The 24,922-nt window shown below is 45.4% G+C and overlaps 1 protein-coding gene across 1 annotated transcript in view; it reads right to left on the bottom strand.

Annotated features, from left to right (window-relative positions):
* The window catches only part of WASHC1 (WASH complex subunit 1), a 70,320-nt gene that overhangs the window by 12,595 nt on the left and 32,803 nt on the right, over positions 1-24,922 (bottom strand). The window contains exons 3-4 of the mRNA XM_054034825.1: positions 4,112-4,223; positions 2,345-2,491 (exon numbers count right to left, since the gene is read on the bottom strand). Of these exons, the coding sequence (XP_053890800.1) occupies positions 2,345-2,491; positions 4,112-4,223 (259 nt within the window). The remainder of the gene's footprint in view (positions 1-2,344; positions 2,492-4,111; positions 4,224-24,922) is intronic.

Raw genomic sequence — 24,922 nt, forward strand, 5'->3', positions numbered from 1 at the left:
GGGTGAGTGGGTAGAAGCCAGCAATGCAGAAGGGTCAGGAGTCACAAAGGAGGGTGCAAGGGCTGGGAGCTGGAGGTAGCCCAGTGCAGGGGAAGAGGGCCAGTGAGGCACTACCGGAGCGTAACACGTGCGTACACACGTACTGTGGGGGTTGGTCCTGGAAAGTAAAGGAAGAAATCAGAAAGGTGCAATGTAGGAAAGCGGGTGCAGAGAGGCAGCGCAGAGGAGGGAAAAGGAAGGCACTGCAGACGGTTGTGAGGTGGTGGTGGAAAGAGAGGGCAGACTTACAGAGCCACCATGGCAGGTGACACAGATGTACAGCATACATGGTAATAAATGATTGGGATTAGGTGGCTAAGATGTCATTCCCAGGCCAGAGCGACACTGCCCCTCCCTGACAAAGTACAGATGGCACATGGGGACATAGACTGGCGGCTGCCTTTTTGGCTCTGGAAGCGAGGGAGGGGGAAAGTCTTGCATGTCCCTTACTGAGATAGAGCTCCTCAGCAGGCTCTGACCTCTAGTCAGCAGGATTCAAAGCAGTCTCTGCCCAGGGGCCATCAGCAGGTTTCATACAACTGTTGCTCTGAAGCCACAACAAGGGAAGCACAAGCCAGCTTGGGTGAGCTATCAGCTGCCTGCCCAGCCAGCAGCTCCACTGCCCTGGGAAGTTCTGAGGACTGGCTGAAATATTCATGCTGCTTTGCTGGAAGAGGCTTCAACTCCTTTTAAGCTCAGGAAAGTTTATAACACTGAATTATTCAGGGACAGCTTTATTTTTGGGCTGAGACACACGAGGAAGAGAGGGAAGAGGAAAGTACTTCCAAGGGGAGAAGAAGAGACAGACAGGCCATTCGTCTGGTTTTAAACCAGACAGTCCTGCTTTTCTGAGGTTTGTTCCCCATCCGGTACTGAGACAAAAGCAGTTATGTCCGGACACCATGACGAAGAGAGCGCCACTGCACCCTACCAGCATGACGTCGTGTGCACAGGGGGGGTCACGCTGGCAGGGGTGGTGCGCTCTTCAAAATGGCGCCTCCCGGGTGATGAGGTCACTCCAAGAGGGGTGGGGTCACGCTGGCGGGGGTTCCCGAAAGTACTGGAAAGTCTGGTATTATGGGAATGTGTGAGTGGCCACCCTAGGAAGGGAGTTGCTGGGCTAATCCCTACCCTGCAGGGATCAGCACCAGATAAAATTTCCAGCATCGTGCATTAGTCATCCCCTCGAAGAGCAGCACAGAGTTATTCTTCCTCTCCTGTGGGTGTTCTAGCTCTGACAGCTTCAGAACCGCCAGGCAGCACCTCCCTCTAAGCCACCTTCTTGGCTATCCCACAGGCCCCACTCACGGGCTGCCCTCCCCTCACCACCACAGAATCATTAGCGCTGAGGGGAATGCCATGGAGATCTTGGGTCATTCGCCAATAGCTATACATCTAAGCTTAGCCTTTAATAGCACTACTAGTTACAGACATTAATTGTATTATGGGAGCAGGCAGTGATAACCGAGGCCTCAGCTGACAGAGACTCCCATTGTGCTAGGTGCTGTACTAACAGCAAGAGAGAGTCCCTGCCAAGAGGAGCTTACAGTCTAAACAGACAAGCATGGGAGGGGAAGGGACTTGCCCAACGTCACCCAGCAGGTCAGTGCCAGAATTGGGAATAAAACCCAGGTCTCTTGACTCCCAGCCCAGTGCCCTAATCACTAGACCATGCTGCCTCCTTAGAAGAGGAGATCTCTTCCCCTCTTTCTTCTCCAGACTCACATATACAACACATCCCTCTTCTCCTTCACATAATTACTGTGTAATAAAGAACTATGATCTGACAAACTGTTCCTGAAAGGTACCCCGATCCTCCCAGACCATCAGCCCATGCAGGTCCCAACCACCCTGGCTCCCCCCTGCCCTGTGTCACACCACAAAACACCCTCAGGAGAGTCGGCAGCTGCTGTCAATGCCACTGCAGGAAACAATCAAGTTGCTCAAACCAAATAAGAAAATGGAAACATAGGTGGCAAGGTGAGTAGCTAAGGCCTGCGCTAAGAGTGCCAGAGACCGGAGAGGGGACCCAACAGCCTCCCACGCAGAGCACACCCAGCCAGTAACCACCACTGAGGGGCCAGGAAAGTCTTCCACTGGCACAATCCTTGCACGTTCCACAAGCTTTGGAACACATGCCCCACGTGTCTTGTCAAGTCAGGTGGAAAACAGACCAGACCCTTTGCCTATGCCCATCCCCAAATTTCTCCCATATACCTATATGCCTTCAGCCCCTAGTAACACAGTCCCCTCCAGCCCTCATTCCCTTCCAACTGCATACCCCTTCATCCCTCAACTCCCTTACCTGCAGGGATTTCTCATCCAGCAGTCTGTGTTTGCTCTGAATCTTGTGCCTCGGCCGTTTCTGTGTGGCTGGATCCTCTGCACCAGCGAAAATGGAATTGTACTCCTGCAGCCGCTCTGGGGCAGGGTACTTGGCACTGGAAAACACCTGCCGGGAGAGGAAGAAACTAAAAATCCTATCGGCAGAGCATTCCAGCACCCCAGAAACAATCAACACAATGGGGCTGGGAGACGGGCAACAGGATGGGGATTTTCCACACAGTTCTGTTTGGATCCCAAGATTAGCAGGGGTTGAATGTGAGATGCTACAACAGCAGCTCCCAACTGGATGAACAAGATGTAAGGGCAAAAAGAAGAACAGGAGTACTTGTGGCACCTTAGAGACTAACAAATTTATTAGAGCATAAGCTTTCGTGGACTACAGCCCACTTCTTCGAATGCATATAGAATGGAACATATAATGAGGAGATATATATACACACATACAGAGAGCATGAACAGGTGGGAGTTGTCTTACCAACTCTGAGAGGCCAATTAATTAAGAGAAAAAAAAAAAAAAAAAAAAAAAACTTTTGAAGTGATAATCAAGCTAGCCGAGTACAGACAGTTTGATAAGAAGTGTGAGAATACTTACAAGGGGAGATAGAGTCAACGTTTGTAATGGCTCAGCCATTCCCAGTCCTTATTCAAACCGGAGTTGATTGTGTCTAGTTTGCATCAGGGGCTCGTTCACCTGCACATCTACCAATGTGATATATGCCATCATGTGCCAGCAATGCCCCTCTGCCATGTACATTGGCCAAACCGGACAGTCTCTACGCAAAAGAATTAATGGACACAAATCTGACATCAGGAATCAAAATACTCAAAAACCAGTGGGAGAACACTTTAACCTGTCTGGTCATTCAGTGACAGACCTGCGGGTGGCTATATTACAACAGAAAAACTTCAAAAACAGACTCCAAAGAGAGACTGCAGAGCTAGAATTGATATGCAAACTAGACACAATCAACTCCGGTTTGAATAAGGACTGGGAATGGCTGAGCCATTACAAACGTTGACTCTATCTCCCCTTGTAAGTACTCTCACACTTCTTATCACACTGTCTGTACTCGGCTAGCTTGATTATCACTTCAAAAGTTTTTTTTTTTTTTTCCTCTTAATTAATTGGCCTCTCAGAGTTGGTAAGACAACTCCCACCTGTTTATGCTCTCTGTATGTGTGTATATATATCTCCTCATTATATGTTCCATTCTATATGCATCCGAAGAAGTGGGCTGTAGTCCACGAAAGCTTATGCTCTAATAAATTTGTTAGTCTCTAAGGTGCCACAAGTACTCCTGTTCTTCTTTTTGCGGATACAGACTAACACAGCTGTTACTCTGAAAGGTGTAAGGGGTTAAAGATGGTGAAGATGCAATTCTTACTAACAAGAATGTGTCCTGGGTTCCTCAGCAAAATGGGATTTTGAGAGAGCCAGGGGAGTGGAGGTAGAGGGGGTGACCTTTTCTTGAGAGACTCCTTCCTATTCAAGGCCAGAAATATGTGGGTCTGAGAGAAGAGAACTACCATGTGAAGGGGTGGTCCTGTCAGGAGGGGAGTTCATACCATAGCTACCAAGATAGAGGGACTCTGACTGGAGAGCCCATGTGTGTCAGATTGCCTGTACTGCTAGTGAATTCACATCCAGAGACTAGAAAGTGAGTGGGAAGAGACCCAGAGGATGGCTGCGCAGCCTACAAAGGCGGCTGTGAAAAGCATCCACTACCTTAATCGCCTTCTTGCTGCCCTTTATCTTCTCAATCTTAGCCTGAGCCAGTGAGACTCTCTCTCCGATTGCCTGCAGCTGCATCCGGCTGGCCTCCACCCGCTGGGAGATTCTGAGGGGTAAACACATTCCCCCAGGGTAAGAATCCAGGATCCAGAGACACTTCTGCAAAAGCAAGGACCCCCCCACATGCTCATGCTGGAGGGGGAAGGACCTGGCTCTCGGCAGACTGCACTTTGCAACAGGGTAAGTTTAGTGCTGGTGAAACATGCTGGCCTGATAGCTCTAGAGATATAAGTCCTCCATTTTTCTGCAAACAGGTATAGCTAGGGCAGCGTTCCCCTCACTGCTGACTGACCCAAATGGAACAAGGCCAGGGGGAAGCAGGAACAACCAGCCTGGTGAATCCCGGCCCTCTGCTGAGACTGCTATCAAGAGGTCCAATTGGTATCAACTGCTGAGTGGTTTTTTTATAATTAAAATCCTTTAATAAAAGGGAAGGTAGCATGGCATAGTGGCTAAAGCACTGGACTAGGACTCCAGAGACCTGGGTTCTAGTTCCAGCTCTGCCATTTGCCTACTGGGTGACCTTGGGGAAATCACCACCCCACTCTGTGCCTCAGGTTCCCCATCTATAAAATGGGAATAATGATACCAACCTCCTTTGGCGTATCAGTACCACTACCTAGCTCTTACAGTGCTTTTCATTAGACGCTTTCAAAAGCATTACAAAGGAGATCAGTATCAAAGTGCTTTAAGTTCTACGGATGAAAAGCACCACATGAGAGCTAGGCACTATTTATTATTAAGCACCAGTGTGCTCGGCACTGTATAATACACAAGTGATACAGTTCCTGTCCCAAAGACCTTACAATATGACATGGTCACCTGACCACTAGGAACAGGACTGAGACCATCACCTTATTTCAAATTGGCAATTCCTATGACTGCTGAACTTGAATTAATATGCAAACTAGATACCATTAATTTAGGCTTGAATAGAAACTGGGAATGGCTGGGCCATTACGCTAATTGAATCTATTTCCCCATGTTAAGTATCCTCACACCTTCTTGTCAATTGTCTGAAATGGGCCATCTTGATTATCACTACAAAAGGGTTTTTTTTTCCTGCTGATAATAGTTCATCTTAATTAATTAGCCTCTTAGAGTTGGTAGGGCAACTCCCACCTTTTCATGTTCTCTGTATGTCTATATATCTCCTTTCTATGTTCCATTCTATGCATCTGATGAAGTGGGCTGTAGCCCACGAAAGCTTATGCTCAAATAAATGTGTTAGTCTCTAAGGTGCCACAAGTACTCCTTATTCTTTTTATGACTATGTAGTGGCTTTTTGGTACAAGCCCAGTGGCCAGATTCATTCCCTTCCCACCACCCACCCTTCCTCTCCACTGAGTGGTTCCAGTTAATTTATACACTGATGGCTTCTCTGAGTAGTTCAAGTTGCTCCTTTTGGTGTGCATTACAAAGCATTTGTCTTCACTGAATTTCGTCTGTCATAGCGTTACTCAATTGCCTAACTTTGCTACGTCCTTCAGAAGCTCTTCACAATCTCTCCAGTCTTTATCATCTTCAACATTTGTATCACCAGCAAATTTTGCTACTCACTGTTCACCTCTTTCGGATCCTTAATAAGAATATTGATTAACACTGTTCTTAGTACGGATCCTGGGGGCACCTCACTATTAACCTCCTTTGATGCTGAAAATTGACCGTTTATTTCTGCTTTGCTTTCCTCTCTCACCAGCCTAAAATCCATGATGTGACTTTATCTTTCACCCGAGACTACTTAGTTTCCTTAGCAGCCTCCTGAGAGGGACTTTGTCAAAGGCTTTTTGAAAGTTCAAATATAATTTATTGATTCTCCTTGCACCTCTATTCTGTTAGTTCCCTCACAGAATCCTGATAGTCTGAGGAGGCGCAAGTTTCTCACAGACCCTGTACTGATTTGTCCATTTCGTGTGTCCCTATCTGCGTGCAGAACGAACGGCTGCCTGAGCTCATGTTTCAGACCCACAGTAGCAGTCTCTTCTCTTCACATTTGACCATCTCCCTCACTCCATCTCCTCTTCATCCACTCTCCTTCCTCCCACTTCTCCTTATCACCCCTTTTCCATCCCACGCCCTCCTCTTCACTTTCATTGAGTGATGCAGACAGATTGGAGGGAGAATATTTGAGTCCCTTCCCCCACTGCCTGCAGCTGTGAGAAGAGGTGCCCTTGAGCACTGCCATGGCATGGGAAGCAACTGGGGAAGGGGAAGCCCTAGAGCATCCCCCTCCTGCTAGTCAACAGCACTGAAAGCAGTCCAGGGAAGAGGAGCCTTATAGTTAATGTGGTGGACTTGGACTCTGAGTCCAGAGACCTGGGGTCAATTCTGGCTCTGCCAAACACTCCCTGTATGGCCTAGGAGGACATGTCACTTAGTCTGTGCTCTCTGCTCCCCCCCCCGTAGAATCGGGATGACAGCACTTCCCTACCTCAGAGTTGTTGCAAGGATTAATACATTAGAGACTGTGAGGGGCTCAACTACTATGGTGAGGAGAGCCAAATAATAGCAGAGCTAGCTAGAGCCCTGGAGTGCTACCCTCTACCCTTCCAGCTGGCAGCTCCATGGGATGCCTGCTCAGGTGCATGGCTTAAACAGAGACCCCTGGTCATCAGACAGGCATGATTTATTGTCTCCACAATCTGGGCCAGATTCTAAGAGGCCTGGGGGTGACTTTATCCCACTACCAATTCCATGGGACAACCAGCTCCCCACCTTTTCATTGCTTTTAAAACATTTAGATGGTGGGAAGCAGGTTCTTTCCTCAATGATCTGAGTTTTACAGACACTGATTTTCCACCTCGCCACGTTTTACAGGAGTGGAGATTCCCATAGCTTCATTTCCTTCCCTGGCCTGCACTCCAGCATCATGAAAGTCACACAGTTCAAAGAAGTACTTTATGATGGTCAACATGTCAGCATTTATTTTCCATTGGCACAACAGAAACAGTGGCTATATTTCTCTCCCAAGTAAGCCACGTATGACTAGTACGACTATTGCACACAAGCAGTGGTCAGGGAGAAGGGAAGAGAGAAGAGAAGAAAGCACCTCGCAGCCAAAGCACTTTACAAGCCCTGCTTATATAAGAATCACTGAAATGTAGCCACCTCTAGATGGAATATGTATGGCAGCTGGTGCACAACTTACTAACACAACTAGGACAGGAAGTGAAGATGAAAACTGCATGCAAAGGAAATATGGAGTTTGTTTTTTAAAAATAATGATCACAAGTTATCAGGGCCTCTGTCTCAAATCCCATCTAAAGACAGCACTTGGAGACAGCAAGCCCTCCCCTGGGGAAGTTGTTGAATACCAACTCAGATATAGGAGTACACTGTACTGAATCACCAATGATATTCCCTGAAGCACCTTGCCTTTTCCTTTGTGATCTCCCATCCCAGGATTTACCAGGCCTAATCCTACTGAGTTTGGCAGATCTGACAAAAGCTTAGCCTGCAGCGGTATGGCTACAGGCACCTATCACAGGAGCAGTACATACAATCCTCAGGAATTAATCTATTTCTTGCTGAGCAAGGGAAGTATAAAAAAATGATTAAGTCACCTCAATCCGACTAATGCAGTGAATACCCATCACATGTGTAGGGACCTAGAAGTTACACTACACTACAATGTTCCGAGTTTAAATTTCAAGTTACACTGATATATAGAAGTTTAAAGAAAGCTCAGTGTTCTCCCTAAGAAAGACTGTACTGTACAGGTATCCTTTGAAAAACACATACAAAAGTAAGACTCCCATTAAAGAACTTTCTGGAAGCTTTACCCTTTCTATTGCAGTGATACGAGAGCTCACTTCCAGGAGGCGGCCATACCCGTGTGAAAAGGCAGGACATTTGATGGGATGGAGAGCTCGTCCATTCGTTTCTGGGGGTAAAGTGCTCTACTTGAGTGCTGTGTTAGGTACGTTTTAGCCATGTATTTAAAATGGAGGGGTAAGCGTAAGGTTTTTTTTTGTTTTTTTTAAAGGTAGCTGGGGGTCTGGGATTGGTTCATGTAAATAGAATGCACCGCCTGAACCCAAAACAGCAGACAGTGCTATTAATATTTAAACGGATTGTGCTCATATTAGTCACTGCTGTTTGTTAGTGATCTTGCGCTCGGTACTCCGTTCTGCCTGAGACGCTCCCTTCTTGGTTTCAATGTCACTTTGGAGCTCCAGAGAGGAGCATGTAGGCAGCAAGATCTCTCCCCCTCCTCTCACGGAGCCTCCACATGCAGGGAAAGGAGAACAGTGTCTGTGCAAGGCATGTGACCACATCACCCATATTTAAGTTCAGATCCTAGTTCAAAACCAGAATAACCATCCCCCCACACCCAAAAACAGTTGTCTTGGGGGAGGTAGTACAGGTTTCTCTAATGGATTAGTTTTAAATCCAGATTTAGAATCTAGATAGGTTTTAAACCCGTCCTTTCAACTGCTACAGCTTCACCACACACACACACACACCCCACTTCACGTTCAAAGCCCTCCAGCTATCTAGCACAGATCCCATCTGTTCCTGCACACAACTTGCTCCTTTAAGCTCCTCTCTGTCAGAGGTGAACTCCTTGCTCCGGCCACACCAGATGATGGGAATACTCCATCCCATCTCACCTATTCCCCATCCCTTTCAGAACCCGCCTCTTTGACACTGCCTACAGCCAGTGAGTCAATGGCCAGTTTCTCCACAACAGCACTTCCTGTTACCTCATCCACTCGTATCCTTATTGGGAGATCCTCAACACTGAGCTTTTAGAATCGTAACTCATTTTTCATACATCCCCCTCCAATGGGGAGAGGATCTGAAGCATCAGACAGCAGTCACTGCTACAGGCAGGACATTAGACGCAATGGACCAATAGTGTAATCCAGCACTGGCAAAAATCCTACATTCCTATGAAAGTGTCTCTGGACAGGACAATCATAAACCAACAGTCTCTGAAGCCTGTGTGATTTATATGGGATTAGAGGGGATCAGAGATGGACCAGATGTGAAGGAAGGTGCTTCCAAAAAGCACATCTCAATGCCAACTTTTGAACTAGAAAGGATACAAAAGCAGGACAGAGGACTTTCAAGACACACCCCATAGTAAAGCAGACTGAGGAAAAACTTTATTAGGCTTTGTCTACACTATGCACCTTTTAGCGACACAGCTATGTTGCTACAGCCGTGCCACTAAAAGGCGTGCAGTGCCGCTGTTTGTTGGTAGGAGAGAGCTCTCCCACCAGCAAAAAACTTCCACCCCCAACGAGCGGCAGTAGCCAAAGCGCTGTTCACACTGACGCTTTTCCTTGACTAAAATTTTGTCTTTCGTGTGTGTGTTTGTGTGTGTTTTAACACCTCTTAATGACAAAAGTTTTGACGTTCAGTTGCAAGTGTAGACAAAGCCTCAGGCTCAATTACATGTGGGATGGGTCAAGGCAGAGAAGGGTGATTCACAATCCGTAACTAGGTCCTGGACAGATTCAATGGCTAAAAGGTCACCCAAAGATGGAAAGAGGGATCAGAAATATGGGGAAATTAGCCAAATACGGAGGATTATCAGAAATGCAAAGAGAGGCTGTGAATAGATCTCCCTGGAATACCAAGCAACTCCAATTTTATATCTGAAGTACAAAAGTAAGCGTTCAGCCAAGGAGAAAGAACATTACAGAATGGAATGAGAAATGAGGGCGCACACGAGGATAAAGCAGCTGAAGTATTAAATGATTTTCCCTAAAAATGTACTGTATATACAAGGGGCAAGCCAGCCTCTGGCTCTGTGTCAGCTTGAGCTGCAGCCCTGGGCCCTCACATTGAGTGACTCCATGGAGGGGAAGGGGATACTAGCAGAGTTAGCCCATCGGCTACATGCACTTGTCAGGTGAATGCTACAAGCCCTTGGCTTTTTTTGGAGTTCCAACATTTACCAAAAGTTTTTGTAAGGTAATAAAACGGGAAGGCCCTGCTTAAATTACCCTTCCCAGTGGGAGGGCGGGTTAGAGGCAAAGGTTAGAAGCAGTAGCTCCTGGTTCAGTGCATCCTGAATTTTATAACAGCTGCAGGACTCTGGAAGAGGCCCTGAAGGGGTGAATAGAGTGTTAGCCAGAGCAAAGAGAGAAGCACTACATGGCCTGGAAGAGGAAGTAAGTAGAACAAAATGCTGCTGCCTTGGCCAATATACAGTAAATGGGATTTTGTCTCGACACTGTGCCCAAGATACACCTGTGGAACAAGGATCCCCATTCTGAAGTGACAGAAGAGTCTAGATGAGAAGGAGCTCATTTGGAAAAGTGTGGGGGCCGGTTGGATGCTGCTGGAGGCCTAACAGATGGGGGGGTGCTTGGGTCCCGCTGTGGATAAGCTGAGCGGCTCCACTGGATGGGTTGTGGGGGGCAGATGGGGAGCCCGTCCTTGCTGCAAACTTTAAAGGAGATATGATGGGGGTGTCACATTGAAGTTTTACTTAGGGCAGTAGATTGGCTTGAGCGAGCTCTGCACCTAGGGACTGAAGTGTGCGTAAAGGCTTAATACTTCTGGGTGTTGGGTAGGACACCCTTTTACAGATTGAGCACAGAGAGATTGAGCACCCCATGTCATGCAGTAATCCATGGCAGAGTCGCGAATAGATTCTAGGACACCTGACAAGCAATCCCATACTCTAACCACTAATCACTCTGCCACGCCAGCCAGCATTTCCTCATAACAGTGGAGGAATGAGCAAGAGAAAAAAAGCTGCAAAGACACTTACAATTTATGGTTGTTCAGGGAAGCATTCAGAGTCCATTAAAAATACCAATTCCCCTCAAAAGTTTGAAAGGCAGTGAATAAGAGTATGTTTTCACCAGAAAGTCAAATAAGTTAAATCACTCAGTTAAAGAAAAAAAATGCAGCTTGTTTGCCTTCTGCTCTCTTTCTCCTTCACATTTAAGCAGCTTTTTAGAGTCTTTTTTCATGTCTGAGTAAGTGTAATCAAAAACTGTCATCTAGCACCATCCTTGACAGAATGAAATCCTAAGTGAGATAACGTAATCAGCATTTCTTCCTCCAGTAAGGGGTTGGTTATTACCCTAATTAATGTTTATCACACTTTGATTACTCCTTGAGCCTGATTTGCAGGTGTCTAAGTGTTAGCATATAGTCCCATTTCTCTAGAGCCCAAACATCCTTTCAGAGCTCATACAGTCAGGTTACATGCAGCAGGATCTTGTGTGCATTACATTACACAGGGTATGTTTTCACACTCAAAAATAATTTCCTTTTGTCTTTGAATTTTTCATTTCACAGACTGTTTCCAGCACAATGAATCAAGACTAAGGGTATGTCTACACTACCTGCTGAATCGGCAGGCAGCGATCGATCCAGCGGGGATCGATTTATTGCATCTAGTCAAGACGCGATAAATCGACCCCCAAGCGCTCTCCCGTTGACTTCTGTACTCTACCGGTGCGAGAGGCACAGGCAGAGTCGACGGGGGAGTGGCAGCAGTCGACTCACCGCAGTGAAGACACCGTGGTGAGTAGGTCTAAGTACATCGACTTCAGCTACGTTATTCACATAGCTGAAGTTGCGTAATTTAGATCGACCCTCTTCCTCCCAGTGTAGACCAGGCCTAAATGAAAGTCCAGGCTACCACAATTTTGTCCTATTCACAGCCCACAACTAAGGATCTTCCCCTCCCAGGGATCAACACCTCCACTCCCCACACACACACAAATCAGCAGCTATAAATTTACTGTTGCAATCAGGGTTCCAGTGGTATTTCCCAATACATCCTGGGGAGAAATTCCTTTCCAATCTCAAATCTGACAGCTTGGTTAATCCTCTGCACACACAAATCAGAATCCTTTGTTAAGCACCTTAAACCTAGTCTACATAAAGTTTAACATTTCTCATCAGTGGTACCCAGAGTGTTAAGCACTAGTGTTTTCATAACTAGCATATCCACAGGGAGCTGCATCCTGTGCTAACAACGGAGGGAAATCTAATGTAGACACACTCTAGAGGAAGGGCTATTTCATGGCTGGAGTCCAAGGAGTCCAGGACTCACGGGTTTAATTCCCGGCTCTGCTACAGACATTCTACATGACTTTAGGCATGTAGTTCTTTGCTGCAGTTTCCCCCATGTAAAAAAGGATAATATTTACCTCACAGGTGTGTTAGACTTCATTCATTAACATGTTTAGATCCTCCAATTGAAAGATACCAGAGTTGATGGGCCAATTGTTCAATACAGTATGTTGCAAATCTTATGATCCCATGACAGGTGATTATTTCTTACGAGTAGCACCTAGGGGCCCCATTGTGCTAGGTGCTGTACTAACAGCAAACTTTTCCACGCAAGTACAAAAATAAAAAAAGATAACCAGTGTTCAAAGCACTAGCCATTCCGCTCCCCCTACCTCCAAATTCTAGTACGTGGAATCTTCTCTCTGTGACAGAACGCCACATGCTGATGGCCTCTCTGTGTATTTAATCTAATAATGGTTTGAATTTCATTGCTTTTCATCCCAGGAGCTCTAAGCAATTCCCAAATGTTAAATAAGCCTCAATACCCATGACACAAAGGGGCAGAGTTACATGTCCCCAGTCAAAAAGCCAGGCTGTGATAGTCAGCAGTAGAACTCCAGGAATTCTGATTTCCAGGCTCTTGTTCTAGCCACTATTTAACTTGAGCTTTCTTTTTGTTAAGTTCCCATGGGTGGCCACATGTTTTCCAGCTGCAGCTTACTTGTAATGGTTTGACTAAATCTGACCCCCCCCCCCCCTTCACACACACACTTTTTTTTTTTTTTTAAGTACTTCTGCACTGCAATGCATCTCTCCTACAACTACTTATTTTTCCAGACTAAATAATAGTAAATAAATAGAGACACAAAGTGGGTGAGGTAATATTCAGTATCCTGGGAGGGACATGGCTATAACAGTGTATAGAGTAAATAAAGCTTATTTACCCCTGCCCCCCCGTTCTCTGGACCAAAGATGTAACCCCCTTCAGATGTCCTCAAACTGGGGTCTCACCAATGAACTCCTTTGCTTTCTTTATCAAGTATCAGGGGGTAGCCGTATTAGTCTGTATCTACAAAAACAACAAGGAGTCTGGTGGCACCTTAAAGACTAACAGAAGGTGCCACCAGACTCCTTGTTGTTCCTGTGGAGGTGGTTTTTTTAGAGCGCTGGGAGAGCTCTTTAAAGTTGCCAGTGTAGACTAGCCCTGAGAGAAACACTAGCAGACAGTTTTGCCGGAGCAGCATGAGCTTTCTTCTCCCACTTGTTTCTGTCCCCTTTCAACTTGCACCTTCTAATGAGGGCCAGTCATTTTGTCTTTCCCTCCCCAACAGTTTGGATGCCAGCAGGTTTGGTAAGTGGGCCACCTGGGCTTTTAAAGAGTTGCCCATCATCATGGTATCCAAGTCCTTGTTCTTCCTGGTGACATGTTCACTTCTTTCTACATATTTGCTGTAGTAACTAACCCCTCTTACAATTCATTGTATCAATCTGAATCTGTCTCTACTCCTCCCTGCCCTACCATTCAAAGTTTTTCTGCCAACATTTTTCTAGCTGTTTTTGTTCGGGTGCCAGAGATTTCATCACTATCTTGTGATCACTACTGCCAATTAGTTCTTAAATGTCAAGATCCCTCATCATTTTTTCCAGGATTAGTAAGTCCAGCAGCACCAGAAAATATCCTCTCCCAGTAACTCAAAGACCCTGCTTGACAGGTTATCAGTTCATTCCCGCTGCCAGTTTATCACTGGCTCTAAAAAAAAAAAACCTTGACTGACACGTTCCTTTCCTCATCTCTGCTTCTAATTTCAGTTCCCAGTTATATCTCAAAAGGTTCACTCTAGTAGCAAAGGCTTGGTAACAAGCCTACTTGTACACAAGTATTTCTCCAACTTTTCTGTATTGCAAATAAACATTCCTTCAGATAGGCTCATCTTCTACCATCCAGCTGTGACCCCAACACCTCCCCTGAGGAGACCACAGTGCTTGCTTACACACGCGGGGGGTTATGTTTAGTTGCCCACGAAAAACCTTTGACGCCCTGTGGAGAACATGGGAAATGTCTGTATTATTTTTATGAAAAAATGTGTGACTGTCTCCACCACTCACATTTGTAGTGTTACCTAGTGGGAATGAAGGGGATCATTTCTTTCATGGATTAGGGGAATAAGAGATGGGTATTTGTCACATAGTTTTCATACCAACGCAGACATGCCTATCAACAACTGTCAACATGTGAATGGAGCTACCTTGGAAAGGCAATGGATGACCGCTGACTGGACATTAACTTCCAATTCCAGGCAAGGGAGACAAAACGTGTGAACACCAAGGATGCGGGCTGCCCCATGCAGTGAGGTGATAGGATCCAGGACCAGTGGGGGACGCAGGCCGCCTTCTGCAAGCAGGGACTCTACCTCTCAGACCAAGGCAAAGAAGGGCCCACCGAACTGAAAAAAGAAGACGCTAGCAAGCTAGGAGAGAGCCATGCATGAACATTTTACTCTACCATTCTAACCCTGTGACCCTAAAATAGTATGTTCCAGGTGACTAATATATGCAGTCTTGTTTTGAAATAGTTGTCCTATGTCACTGCAAACATCTGCTTGTTGTACAGCTTCCAAAAAGGCTAAGACCCCAACAGGAGTTCACGATCTTTGGGACCAGTGGAAGGCGCCATCGTGAGAAACACAAATACTGAAGCCAGCAACCCAGTCTCAGAGCGGTGGGGCCATCGGGCTCACCACTGAAAAAAGTTGAGGCCTAGGGTTTACATTAAGAAGATGAACAGGAGTACTTGTGGCACCTTAGAGACTAACAAATTTATTAGAGCATAAGCTTTCGTGGACTACAGCCCACTTCTTCGGATGCAGTAGGCTGTAGTCCACGAAAGCTTATGCTCTAATAAATTTGTTAGTCTCTAAGGTGCCACAAGTACTCCTGTTCTTCTTTTTGCGGATACAGACTAACACGGCTGCTACTCTGAAACCTGTCATTAAGAAGATGATACTCCACCAGAGAGGCTGTATAAATATCAGAGGCAGAGCACACCCTGGTGAACAACAACACACCCCAAGAATGAATCTTAGACTGGGTTCCACTGAGCAGAATGGTCACCGCTTGAACAGATAGATACTAATCATTCTGATTCAAACAGCTCATGGCTCTCCAGTGACCCAGTTTGAGAACTGCTATAGACAGGTAATCTTCTTTACCTCTGTGCAATGAAAGGCCCCACCTTTTGAATAAATCTGTTCCAAGTAATGACTTCCTTAAAATGAAAGTGTATTGTGGACAAATCATTAAGAATGGTATTATGGGATTCCATCTTTCTTGCATCTCTTTGATACCTGCTCAAATTTGCTCAGTACACAGAAGTTTTTCTAAGTACCATCCCCACAAATGCAACCTGGGCTCTGACAGACATGCTGGCTTCTCTCCTTGTGGCACATCACAGTCAGTAACAAAGGTTCTGCTGGACAAACTATGTCCTGTGTAACAGCCATCCAACCCCATAGGCAGATAATGCAGTAGGCACAAGTATAACGGAGGGCATGATTTGGCCTGCAAAATCTTTGACTGACCATGCCTCAGAAAGAAAGAACACAGCTTGATTCTCAAAGCTCAGAATGAGTTTTTGCAAGACTAGAAAAACATCTCAAAAATCAGCACCTTGATATGGAACCAGCAAGAAAAACTCTGAACAATGCCATATTCAGAAAGCCACGTTTCAGAGGAAAAAATAAGCTTTGAAAAAAATTCACTCCTTAGAACCATGGAGCAAACACAGGACCTTGTGCTTTCTACAGAACTACATTTGGTGCTGAGATACTAAGGTGATAGGTGCCTCAAATATCTTAGGCCTGGTCTACACTGGGGGGGATCGATCTAAGATACGCAACTTCAGCTACGAGAACAGCATAGCTGAAGTCGACGTATCTTAGATCGACTTAGAATCACTTACTTCGTGTCCTCGTGGCGCGGGATCAACGGCCGCCACTCCCCCGTCGACTCTGCTTCCGCCTCTCACCCTGGTGGAGTTCTGGAGTCGAAAGCAGAGCGATCGATTTATTGCGTCTACACTAGATGCGATAAATCGATCCCCGATAGATCGATCACTACCCACCAATCCGTCGGGTAGTGTAGACGTACCCTTAGATAATCAAAAAGACATTCCGCTGCTCTGCAACCTTACCACAGCACTAGCACTGACAGAATGCCAGCCATACAGCATCCCACTCTCTTTCCTAAAGCCCTATCCTGCTGATGTGGAGTGCTCATGTGCTTCTCATCCGAATCAAGGGGCTCCACTTAAACAGCTATTGAATGCAGCTCCAAGACCACAATATTAGTAGTAAAAAGTTCAAGCCCCATTTGTTGAAAAGGTGCTTTAATTCGGATAACAAGATCACTATTCTTGGATAAACTAAGAAAGGCAGCTGCCATAGAAGATACACGCTCACATATTTAGAGAGCAGAGGGTGGAGTGCACTTACAAAACCCTTATACCTAAATAATCAACCAACCCCCAAAAATGTTTCCATTCTCTCCCCCACACACACACCCCTCCAATCTCACAGGATGGCACATTCCCTCCATGAAACAGACCCTTCTTTTTCTCTCAAAACACAGGATTTTTTCTTCAACAAATGAGGTTTCTCCTTCCTTACTCTATAAAAGGAGTTTTCCTCATTTCATGAGTGTTTGCTAGCTCCAGAAATAGATTTTTTGCTGACATAAAGATTGCATTTACACTCCGAGATCTCAATCCTATCGAATTTCAGACAAAGTCAACTGACAGCACCACATTTAGTCAAAGAAAAAGGATCATAAAGAGAGAACGTAATGTGCCAGCCAAGTGTGAAGAGCAGACCTTTTGCACTCTTCCTTCCCCTTCCCCCCATTTATATTGGTGGGAGTCTGCAATACACATTTCAAGTCACTCAGTGTTATTTTCCAGACAGTTTCCTCCACACTAAATCCCTGATGGAAGTCATGCCTATAAAATGAAGTGACTTCTCTGCATCTCCTCCTTTAGGGCTGACTGAGTAGAAGAAACTCATCCATAGGAAGAGAAAGGACTCAAGCCTGTGTGTGGGAGTTCAAGTGATGGAAACTGGTTGAGAAGCTATCACATTGCACAGGAAAACAATGACATCAGGAGGATGGATGGAGTTGGGGCCAGTTCAGACAGTGCTGCCAAACCTGTAGACTAAGTCATTTATTTTTGGGGATGACGGGAAGGGGTGTCCCATGCCACCAGGGACAGGTTGAAATGACAGTGAGATTTTTTTCCCCCTCTGCTCATGCTCCAGTGCCACGTGATGTGGAGTACAAGCTGCTTTCTGGTGACAGATTTGTGGGGTGATAACTGAAACCACCTAGGGAAAAAACTTGATGTTTCCCCTAATTGGGGAAACAGGAAACCTCCATCCACTATTTCCCTAGGACTCTCCAGAGTGATCCCCTCTTTCTGGAATACTCTTGAGTGGCTCACCTTCCACGCTGTGGGACTAGAGCGCCTCCACCACACTGCTATTAGGAGCAGTCTGAAGCAGGTTATGGGCTGAAGGGAGGGAAGATCCCACATGACCTTGGTCGAGAGCAGAGTTTGCAGAAGGCCTCAAGCTTTGCTTGAGCTGCTCATTGTGAAAGTTATGAAGAGAGTGGAGATTGGGAGCGATGTCAGGGTAAGAGGGCACATACATGGAGGGAGGCAGAGCATGGTTATAGGGTTGATGTGGGCAGCGGAGTAAGCTGAAGTTCATGGGTCCACTGTTCCTGTCTGAGGGTGCAATCATGCCATGTGACATTTCAGGAACAGTCACACTGGGCCTGGTCTACACTTCAAAGTTAGTTGACACAGCTATAGTGCTCAGGGGTATGATTTTTTCATAACTCCTGAACACCGTAGAGGGTTGCTAACCCTCCAGGATTATCCTGGAGTCTCCAGGAAAATAAAAATTAATCTTTAATTAAAGATGGTCCTGTGATGAAACCTCCAGGAATATGTCCAACCAAAATTGGCAACCCTAGCACCACAGCTATGTTGACCTAACCCCCTGAGCCCTAGTTGAGATGTGGCTAGGTTGACTGAAGAAGGCTACCATAACCTAGCTACCATCCCTCAGAGAGGTGGATTACCTATAGCAACGGAAAAACCCCTTCCATCACTACAGGAGGCATCTACACTACAGTACTACAGCGGCACAGCTACAACGCCAAAGCAGTGCCGCTGTAGTGCCCACAGCATAGACATGGACCTCCTTACAGCATGGGCAGTAAGACAGCACCTTTTCCCAGTAGCCACATCTTGCGTTCCAGAAACTGAGGACATGTCTATACTACAAACTTAAGTCAACCTATAATTAGGTTGACTTATAGCCACCACAGTAATAACTGCAGTGATTCATGTCCACGCTGCCCTCCTTCTGTCAGTGGTGCGCATCCTCACCAGGAGCACTTCCACCAACTTAAGAGGGGCAGCGTGGGGGGCCGCCTGCCAGAGCTCGGGCAGCAGCTCGCCTGGTAAAGAGGAACCTGGGGGGCAGCCAGGCTCTAGCTGGAACCCTCCCAACCCCACCCTGGGGTGACAGCCCAAGTTGTCAGAGGCTTTCTTGTCAATTTCACAGCTTTACCATGGAGGAGCACAAGAGAGCTGTCACGGGTCCGGATCAGAAAGGCTCATCCTTATTCAGGTTTTAGACCTGGGTTCAGACTCCTCACTTTGATGCCACTTACCTACTCCTATAAATGCTTCTGCTTGGGTCACCTGTGAATAACTCTATTCCTTCCTCAGAGATTCCAAGGCGTCCTTTCACCTGCTCTTCAAGTCTGCTTTTGGGTATGCAGAAAATGCCACCTCTTCCTCCCACATTTGGAGACTGCAAACTTAGAATGTTGCCACATTAATCCATGCTTGTATCACATCAATCCTGCATTGCTGGAACACACCATACTGACAGCCCTGGATGAGCCTTCAGAAACATCCGCTAGTGCAGCTTCTGAGTGGAATGGATCACTTGGAGAACATATCACTTGTGCTCCATGATATCTGCTGGCTACCTATCGAGTTCCCATCACAGTTTGAGAATCCAGAGAATCCTAAAACGCTACATTGTTCTGAAACCCAGTTATTTAAAGGATCACTTTGTTCTATCAGCAGATTGAAGGTCCACTTGGGTATCTCTGTTGCCAGTGCCTGAAAATCCGTTGTGGTGGATGTGATAAACAAAGGGGGGAGGGGCAGGTAGCTCCCTTTGATGGGCACCCAGCCAGCCAGTTAGCCATAAAATCCCTCTTGGTAGCTGTTCTTTACTTGCTTTACCTCTAAAGGGTTAAAAAGTCCTCCAGGTAAAGAAAAAAAAAAGTGGGCACCTGACCAAAAGAGCCAATGGGAAGGCTAGAACTTTTTAAAATGGGAAAAGAAACTTTCCCTTTGTTTGTGGTTGCTCTCTCTAGGCTGCAGGAACACAGAACAGCAGTGCTATAAGAACAGGATTGGATTTTTGGTGTCCTACGAAGTTTGTGCATATGCTCTTTGATTAGCTGTTGCCCCCAGCTAATTTCCTTTGGTTTTCTTACTCAACTCTTCCCCGGAAGGTGTGGGTAAAAGGGCTTTAGGGTACCCCACAGGGAGGAATTCCTAAGTGCTCTTTCCTGGGTCCAAGGGGTTTTTTTGCATTTGGGTGGTGGCAGCATTTACCAAGCCAAGGTCAGAGAAAAGCTGTAACCTTGGGAGTTTAATACAAGCCTGGAATGGCAAGTATTAACTTTTAGAATCCTTGCGGGCCCCCAGTTTCTGCACTCGGAGTGACAAAGTGGGGATTCAGCCTTGACGGTGGGCAACGCAAAGGTCGTGGCTTAGGATACTTTCCTCCCACCCTCTGCTGCCCTCCTGCCTTCCAAACTTCTTGCTGCTATCACAGTCCCAACTCAGAGAGCTTCAGATCACACTCCAAAGTTTTTGCAGTCAGTCTTTAGACTGAACATGATTTTAGTTTGTGCTTCTGGACACTGTATGATAAATTAATATTTTATGAAAGGGAGAACATTCCTATCTTTTTTGCTTGTGTGCACTGCTTCTATGTACTTCTGTTCTAAGCACCATAACCATTAAAATATGCTAAGCAGTCAGCCAGTGGCCAGTTGGATTCATTTCTTAAATCCCTTTCAACTTCGCCACTCAACTTGACTACTCACTTAGCTCACCTTTGGTGAAATAGGAATGATCAGCCAGGAGTATTATTTCCTACCTGCATCTTCATCAGCAGTTTTAACATATGCCTCTTTCTTCCCTCCTAATAGAAACCTGGTTATGAATCTGGAACAAACTTTCATTCCATCTACAGAATCATCTATTTTGGCTCAAGATCCTTGGCCAACAGGCAAAGACAGCTACTGCACATGTGACATCCGTAGCATTAAATCTCAGCTATTTAAAAATTTTAGAAAGGTTTTGCTAAGCCAGAGTGGGCGAGAGGTGGCAGAAGTTAATTTTAGCCTAGACATGTAAAATAGTTATTGAAAGGAAGTAAAGAATTAAGTCAAAAAAAATGGTGTGAACTGAATTTGATTGGACTAAATGAATTTTTGATTAGCCGTTTTCCAGGGGATTGCTACAGAATCTTTAATACGAGAGGAAGTGTTCATATATCGACTACCAGAAACTTAAAATTAAGTGTGGAAAGGTTGCCACGGACTCCTTTGGACACCTCTTTTCAGGGGGAGCACTTGGCAGCTTGATTCAAAAAGTGGGCATCACCATGTTTACTGCTCCTATATACTGAGACTTAAGAGATATACTGTTGTACTGTTGAGACTCTCTTTTCCCCACAAACCTGAAATATCATGACCAGATGAGATGAGAACAATTAAGTTGCTGGAAGACCACAAGCAACTAGAGACAGAAGTGCATCTTCTTATCCCTTTTCTATTATTTTCTTTCACCCTTACACACCTTTGCAGGAGTTTGTCTTGTCTTAAGAGTCAGGATCAGCCTTCAACAACAGAACTGGAGAGCTGCCACCTAAAATTGACATTTTCTCCCCATCAAGAGATCTGATGCAATTTGAGAGACTTTCAAGCAAGGGTTTTAAAAAAATAAAAAGATATTCCAAGGTTGTACAGTGCCCTTCTGTACAGTGTTTTTTGTAAAATATATGTTATGTTTTGATCAGTCTTTCTTGTTCTCAGTGCAAATTTCAAAACATGGATAAAAGCATACAGAAAATCTTCTCTGAGCATTCCACCAAGTATCACTGGGAAGTAGGAGAAATTATTTTTAAAATTAACCAACCCCGAGGCCGATAGTGGTTGTGGAAGGTTTTTTTCCCCCTTTACCTTCTGCATTGTGCTTAAGGCCAGTTAAGTGTTAGCTTCTTAAACACTAAAAGAGAGAACTGATACATCAGCAGTTTAACCTGATTGCACCCGAAGTGCATTTTATTTTCAGTGATTGAGCATATGGCTAAAACCTTGTCATGTTTCCCTTTGCACTCTTGGATAGAATCTTCAGTAGCCTGCACACAAGGCTCTCTCTCCTCTGATATAAGATCCAGCATTCAGTAAGAACACTTTCCCACCCATTATAAGGATGCTTTTGTAGATACTACGAAATAATTTCTCATGTTTTCCCAAACATCTTGTATTAATACTGGTGCTTTTAGTTAGTCCTTAAAATGTACATTTCTTCACTTGTGGCATCTAGTAGCAGACCTGTGAGTTTCAATCTGTTTGTATGAGTGCTTCAATCATTTCTTTAAATGGCACATTTTGTGCTATACTGCAGGCCTTGTTAGCATAAAAGAAGGCTACAGCTTTCTAATCAAGTTCAAGTCTTTGCCTTTAAGTCACTTATGGCATAACTGATTGAACTTTGCCATTCTGGGGGGATGGGGTTCAAGGACAAAGACTACTTCTGAATGTTAAAGAGTTGCTAGAGACCTGGAACAAGGACTTCAGTAATCATAGCTTCATTTCAATGACAATGGCATCAAAAGTATCTCAGCTGCAGGATTAAATTCAATATTCTGCTCCTCTACTTCAAAAGAGAGATTTAATCTTGAAGAATTCAAAGAAACAGATACTCTGCCCTTTTGGAGGTGAGCAAGAATCCTGCATTGCTAATTCTTGACAGTATTTACATTTTTATTTTAAAGGAATTATCTGTTCTAATTACTCAATTCGATTCCATCTCTTGTCTCCTACCATTTCCTTCAATTTTAAGCTATTACAGCTCTAGCTGGGCTCCCTCTGTGAACAGTCACCAGGCTGCTGAATTGGACCCAGCTTTGGATTCGACTTATTTTAAAGCCTATTGGTACAGAGCAGCATCCAGACACTGTCTCTTAGTCTGGCCCAGGGGTGGCCAACCTGAGCCTGAGAAGGAGCCAGAATTTACCAATGTACATTGCCAAAGAGCCACAGTAATACGTCAGCAGCCCCCCATCAGCTTCCCCTCACCCTGCTCCCAGCGCCTCCCACCCATCGGCAGCCCCGCTGATCAGCACCTCCTCCTTCCTCCCCGCACCTCCGGATCAGCTGTTTCGTGGCATGCAGGAGGCTCTGAAAGGGAGGGGGAGAAGCGAGGGCACTGCAGGCTCAGGGGAGGGGGTGGGAAGGGGTAGAGTGCGGGCAGGGCCTGTGGCAGAGCCAGGGGTTGAGCAGTGAGCATCCCCCGGCACATTGGAAAGTTGGCACCTGTAGCTCCAGCCCCAGAGTCAGTGCCTATACAAGGATCCGCACATTAACTTCCGAAGAACCGCATGTGGCTCCAGAGCCACAGGTTGGCCACCCCTGGTCTGGCCTCTCTGGCACACAGACACCCTGTTTGGCACCCCCTTCTTGGGTATGTGGGACTCTGCAGTCCAGCCGCTCTAGGCCCCAAGACCAGTACTGATTCCTCTAAGTCTCCCAAATAGCCGTCATAGAAATTCCTGTCCGTTCCAGCTGAGGAATAAGGAGAGATGGACACAGCTAATCAAGCAAGGAGCCCCGGGAGGGGCGATCCATTTATTTCAACTGCAATTGGGTTCGAGCTCATAAGTCAGCAAGAACAAAGAAAACACTTACACCAAAGCATTATATGCAGTTGACTATGATAATCTATCGCTCTATGATTGGCCAAAATTTGCCATCATTACCATACATAATTAGCAAGCTACATGTATCTGCCCCTCTTATGACCCCTTATTGTTCATCTACTTGCTCCCTCCTTGGGTTATTTTGCAAACCAAGCAGTTAGTTATCTACAGGACACAGGCACAGAAAGTTCCATTGTCTCCAGGTTTGGAGTTTGGCTATATTTCCTCTCAAAGGAACTTCCTGAGTTAAGATATAGCTATAGCTGATGCTGCATGTTGCCCTTCTCCCATATGTACGTGACAAATTTGCCCCCTGGCAGTTAAGTAGAATAATTTTATATCATAGCTTAAGCATGCCCTCCCCAGAGCTCCACCCTCCCGGGTATTTTGATTTACAATGTAACTCTTAGGGTGTATGTAAGCTACAGTTGCTACAGCAGTACAGCTATGGCACTGCAGCTGTAGCACCATAGCTTAGAAGGTATCTACAGCGATGGAAGGAGTTTTTCTGTTGATGCAGTAAATCCACCACTCCAAGAGATGTTAGCTAGGTTGATGAAAAACTCTTCCATCGACCTAGCCGCATCTACACCAGGTCAACATAACTACATCAGCTCAGGGTGCAAAATTTTTCACAGCTCTGAAAAACGTAAATAGGTAGATCTAATTTTTAAGTGTAGACCAGGCCTCAGGATCTTGAGACAGTTGAAACAAGAGAACATACAGACTGTATAAAGGAACTTCTAAACCAGATACACTTTACTCACAGACAAAGCACAAGATTTACAGATCCAGGCAAAAACAACAAGTGCCTGAAGCAAAACCCCTTCCTCGGGCATCCTTACCACTTTTGGGTTTTGATTAGTGTCTTTTTGGGCTCCCAGGACTCTCCTGCTCCCCACTTCTCCTGCTCAGACTTCATGTTCCTGGCAGTGGATGGCTGGTGAGAAAGCCCCACAGCTGGAGAAGATCTGGCCTTTAAACAGAATTGTCCTGGGGTGGATCCGTTCGAATGGAAAACCATCCAAGTTGACTATTCTTTGTGGCTTTCCCATGGTTAGTCCCTCTGCTAAGAGTAAGGATTTCTCCTAATACCACTTGGGTGTTCCCGCTCCAGATGGAGGGTACAGTGCAAAAGCGAAAGGCATAGTACAGTATGAAGTCAAAATGGCATTCACAAAACAATGAGTTTGCAGACTGATATAGACATATACTAATCTGTCACATGGAGTCAAAAAGATTCAGTGGCAAAAAAAAAAATCATTAACACAGAGTTAAGGTTGCTAGGTGGTACATCACCCCTTGCAGAATGATGTGTTGAGCAAAATTCAAACTTTTGAAAGCCAGAAAAATGCACAATTAAGGTTGCCTATGACAACTCTGCCTTCTTTCAGCAATGCCCCAATACAGCCCTGTTAACACACATACTTTCACTCTGCCAACCCCACAGTTGCTGAACTGTACAAGCTCTTGCTCCTGGGGGAATTCTGCACCAAAAAAAAATTCTGCGCACAATATTTTAAAATTCTGCATATTTTATTTGTCAAAATAACACAATATGATCACACCAGTTTCAATTATTTTGGTAATTTATTTCAAAATACCTGTCAGCAAGTATGTCTGTAACAATACAGACAACAAAAAAGACTCTGGAAATGTTTTTTTGTCAAATAGATTC

The sequence above is a fragment of the Malaclemys terrapin genome, chromosome 1 (assembly GCF_027887155.1).
Source record: "Malaclemys terrapin pileata isolate rMalTer1 chromosome 1, rMalTer1.hap1, whole genome shotgun sequence".
Classification (NCBI taxonomy): Eukaryota; Metazoa; Chordata; order Testudines; family Emydidae; genus Malaclemys; species Malaclemys terrapin.